Here is a 4,301-nt window from a genome sequence, read left to right on the forward strand (position 1 = left end):
AGGGTGAGCTTGGGTCGCCTCCCACCCCGTGAATTTAAAGATTGATGGCGAACTTTTGTGGTGCCTCGCAAAAGAATTTACGAGCCGGACGTGTTTGCAGGGTCTGATTCGGCAGCATTTTTTATCTTGACCCGTATTTTAGTGGTTATTTTGTAGGTCGGGGCATTATACGGGGTCTGCTAGAGATGCTCTAACCCATGCAACTCTGCCAAAAGCTGGCAAGCATGAACCCAAGTGCAGCTGTAAAGGTTAATGATATAACTAGTGCAGTAATTAGAAGCGAATGAGTGAACACATGCATGTGTGCCCCTCATGCGTGTCATTGCGAATTTCTCAACTCTCACTCCCAGGTTAGCTTGCAGTTGGTTCTTGGTTCTCGGTCAAAGTCAATAATATACTCATTTTGTTTTGGCGGATATGGCATCATCTACGTGAAGAATTTCTGTCCATCAGTTTTGGTTGAAAGCCTGGTCAAAGCTGGCGACATAATGTCGACATGCCTTGCGATAAACACTCACACTTTGCGCACCTCCCAAACTTTCAGTCCAGAACTAGTTTTCTTTATATGCCTAAGCTACTGGGTTGGCATTACCTAGTTTGGGAGATTATATCGTTTCAAATTCGACGACCCAATAGGGGGACGTCTGTACATATATATGTCATGGAGCAAAACTGGTTCATGTTGTAGGGAAACTGTTTCATGTTGTAGGCTTGCGGCTAGGCCCATTTGGCGAGCATGGACATGAGGCCTGCACCGACCAGCATGGAGATGTTGATGCCGAGCTGAAGCTTCCCCCTGCTCTGCACCTTGGGGTTCATGAAGTCCTCGGCGAGGAGGTCGACGAGGGCCATGTAGATGAGGATCCCAGCCGCCACGGAGTTGAGGCCGCCCTCCACCACCAGCGCCGTCGGGCTGTATTCGTTGTACACTCGCGATATGCCAAAGCCGACGGCGATCCCCACCGGCGTTGTGAGGCAGAAGAAGAGGATCATGGTCACGATGGACCTAGCCCTGAACTTTGCCTGCATCATCGTCACAAACTAATCAGGACAAAATTCAGTTGTAGTGTGAAGTTATAAACATAATGGTGCCAATAATCATGGTCTTGTGAGGATATTCTTGGTTAAAAAGTGTTGGTCAAAACTGGCAGGAGATTCCTCTGAATTTATTAAAGTGGGTTACTTTTTTTGTTCTCGAACATCTCATGACATATGTAGAATGTAGTTACGCAGTTACTGGTTCATTTGCTTTATTCTCCAGGCCACCCGAAGTGCTCTGCTGCACTTTCTTCTCTCTCATGACTACTATAGACATCGTTGTCGGAAAGAAAGATTAGCAGACATATATTCTCTAGATATGTACATATATGGTTCTCTATGTCTTTACACGGAGGAGCACCATAGAATTCTCCCCTTTCCGAAGCACAAGTCCTAGTGTTTATTTAGATGGGCGTTACCACTTCTGATAGAGACCACACATGCAAAGTTCCCGTTAGGCATGTCTAGCCATCCTTTAAAATGTTCGTGCATGCATGGCAAGACTCCTATTGTTTTATTTTTCCACAAAAATAGGAAAGCAAGTGGAGTAGTGGCACCTTTGCTAGTTTGCATAACATGCACTCCACAAGTCAATGGCCAAATATGCTAGGTTTTGATCAAGATACATAATTTTGTATTACCAACAGATTTTTTTCCCTCTATATATGCTTGAATGCCATTTTTGTAATATTTAGGACAAGGCCCGCGTGTTGCATATAAATATTCTAGCGTGTTAGCTTTTAATTGGACTGCTCATATTTATGTGATTGTGTAAGCGAATGTTTATCAAATCATTCACGTGATTTATCTTATATTTTTATGACAAGTTTGATAAGTATATTAAAGTAAAATTGGTTTAAAAGGTTAGTAAATTAATGTGATTATTGATTATCATACAGGAACGGTTGGACGAAGAGATGGTGGGAAGAAAGTGAAAAACGAAACTTTAAATATATATAACAGAAAATATAGATATGCCCCTCTGTTCCTAAATATAAATATAATTTTTTTTAAATATCACTAATGACTACATATAGATTTATATAGACATATTTTAGATGTTTATTTACTTATTTTATTTTGTATGTAGTCTTTATTGGAATCTGGGATGGAGTAGAAGATAGAGATAACTTCTGAAAATCCGTGACAAACCTCATAACGTCTATGGGCATACCTGAACTATGCAGCCACCAAGGCCCATTCCCTCGAACATCTGGTGGAAGCTCAAGGCGACGACGAGAGGTTTGATATTGTCCGGGTCCTGAGACGCGCCGAGGGAGATGCCGATGATCACCGAGTGCACCACAATACCCAACTCAAGTACCTACAAATGCAAAACATAGTCATGGTCTTGTCACAAAAAGATTACAAAAAGTATTACGCGACCACTCGCACCAACCTGAGAGATTACGCGGTGCCGGATCGTGTCCTTTTCGTCCTCGGCGCCGCCAACGGCCGCCACGAGCGCTGCCGACCCGTGGGCGTGGCCATGGGTAGCGTGCGTGTGCACGTGTACCTCTTGCTCCCCGCCCTCGTGACGACGGGCTTCCTCGCTGGCGGCCGCAGCGGCCTGTTTCTCCTCGTCCACGACGGCGGCGCTGCTGGTTATCGCCCCGTGGCCGTGCGCTCCGTCCTTGTTCAGCTGGGCGCGCGTGAAGTACCCCGTGGCGACGGTGTCGACGACGAGCGTGCCGATGGCGCCGACCATGGCCCCTAGCCCGGCGAACGGGAAGTCGTGCCACGGCCCGTCGGAAGGCAGCAGGCAGGGCGACGTGAGTTTCTCAAACGCGTCGGGGAGTATGTGGATGAACCCTGTGGCGAGGATGACCCCCGCCGCGAACGCCTTGACTAGGAAGAAGACGTCGCCCTCGGGCCGGAGCGCGGGCACGCGCCGCCCCAGCACGGGCAGGGAGCAGCCCAGCGCCCCGCAGACCAGGATGGAGAAGAAGGCCGCGATTTTGAGATGGTTCGCCCGCGCCCGGTCCTGCCCCGCCGACTCCGGCGACCCGCAGCCGTCGTCATCGCCCCGCACGGCGGCGACCAAGAGCAGCGCCACGAAGGACACGAGGAGGGCGGCAACGCTAGGCTTCATGGCTAGGCTGGCTGTCGTGATGCACGCGACTGGACGAGGACGCGAGGGAGATCAGGAAACTGAGGAGCTTCTTCGCAGCTTAGCGGCAGTGGTTGCCGGGTTTATATATAGATGAAGCCATGGAGGCAGGAACAGCTCTGCTGCAGACATCATGTCGTGGTTAATTAGGGTTTATATAGAGTCAATTACCTGAGGAATTAGGCGCCCATCTGTTTAGATGAAAACGACTATCTCTGTCACAAGGTGACGACATGTATGAGAATACAGGGCGTAGCACAGGCCACAGGTTGTCATCTTTGTAAGCGCGCTCCATATAACCGATGGATGATGTGTTAATTGGCGAAGCAGATTGTCTTCCTGATTTATTTGGGTGTTCACTGGGCAAATTACTCACAATGACGACACTTTATCCTCCAATGAGGTGGTAATTTTGCCGCCACGGAAGCGCGGTATAAGGACTTTGTTCCGTCAACTCCTCCTGTCACCAGGTTTTTCTTTCCCCCCTTTGGATTTACGTTGATTTTTTGTAAGCCCAACCAACGCTACATAAAATAGGGAAAAGATCTGATTCAACCTGTCGATTTTTCACCGTCCATCCGCCTCCTCACGCTTGCGACACGTGTCCCTGTGGGACCAGCTCGTTCTTATCTCCCCAATTTTCCTCATGTAAGCCCACGCTCTCATCCATCTCTCTCATCTCCTCTCGCAAGTGCACATGCAGGAAGGCACGGACGCTCGGGCGCCATGACCATGGCTGCTGGAGCAGCTAGGCATCCGGTTGGGTGGGTGCGTCCGCGCGCTGCGGGAGGAGCAATCGGGCGCTGGTTGGATCAGGAGAGGGAGACTGTAGGCGTTGGATCTGGCTCCTGCAAGCGCTAGACACGCCCATGGCACTGGAGCATCCGAGGAGATCTTGCCGGAAGATGAGGTGTCTCTTCCTCTCTGCTGCCTTTCCCTCTCCTCTAACTTTGCAGCCATTCATCCCCTCTTCAATTTTCTGCAACGCGGTCGTTGTTTCCGCAACACGGCTGTTGTTGCAGGAGTTGGAGAAATCGTTCGTTGTTTCGGGAATCGTTTCTGCAACCCATTCGTTGTTTCGGGAATTGTTTCTGCAACACAACCGTTGTTGCTGAAAGACGAAGGAAAATAAATTCTGCAACAAAGCGATTGT

General features: G+C 49.1%; 1 protein-coding gene across 1 annotated transcript; it reads right to left on the reverse strand.

The window, feature by feature from the left end:
* Window positions 1-376: 376 nt before the first annotated feature.
* Window positions 377-3,389, reverse strand: LOC123428092 (zinc transporter 8-like). The gene is made up of 3 exons (XM_045112255.1): window positions 2,438-3,389; window positions 2,213-2,362; window positions 377-1,023 (listed from the first exon to the last, which is right to left on the reverse strand). The coding sequence occupies exons 1-3, from the start codon at window positions 3,128-3,130 to the stop codon at window positions 718-720; spliced, it is 1,149 nt and encodes a 382-aa protein (XP_044968190.1). The 5' UTR covers window positions 3,131-3,389; the 3' UTR covers window positions 377-717.
* Window positions 3,390-4,301: the final 912 nt, after the last annotated feature.

Source organism: Hordeum vulgare, chromosome 2H, assembly GCF_904849725.1.
Source record: "Hordeum vulgare subsp. vulgare chromosome 2H, MorexV3_pseudomolecules_assembly, whole genome shotgun sequence".
NCBI lineage: Eukaryota > Viridiplantae > Streptophyta > Magnoliopsida > Poales > Poaceae > Hordeum > Hordeum vulgare.

What these genes read in the sequence shown, in the direction of transcription:
- LOC123428092 (XM_045112255.1), bottom strand. Translation starts at nt 3,130, where the DNA reads ATGAAGCCTAGCGTTGCCGCCCTCCTCGTGTCCTTCGTGGCGCTGCTC. An exon ending in GGCACCGCGTAATCTCTCAG is followed by an intron (nt 2,363 to 2,437) that starts GTTGGTGCGAGT and finishes TTGCATTTGTAG; the next exon opens with GTACTTGAGTTGGGTATTGT. An exon ending in TTGGTGGCTGCATAGTTCAG is followed by an intron (nt 1,024 to 2,212) that starts GTATGCCCATAG and finishes ACGATGATGCAG; the next exon opens with GCAAAGTTCAGGGCTAGGTC.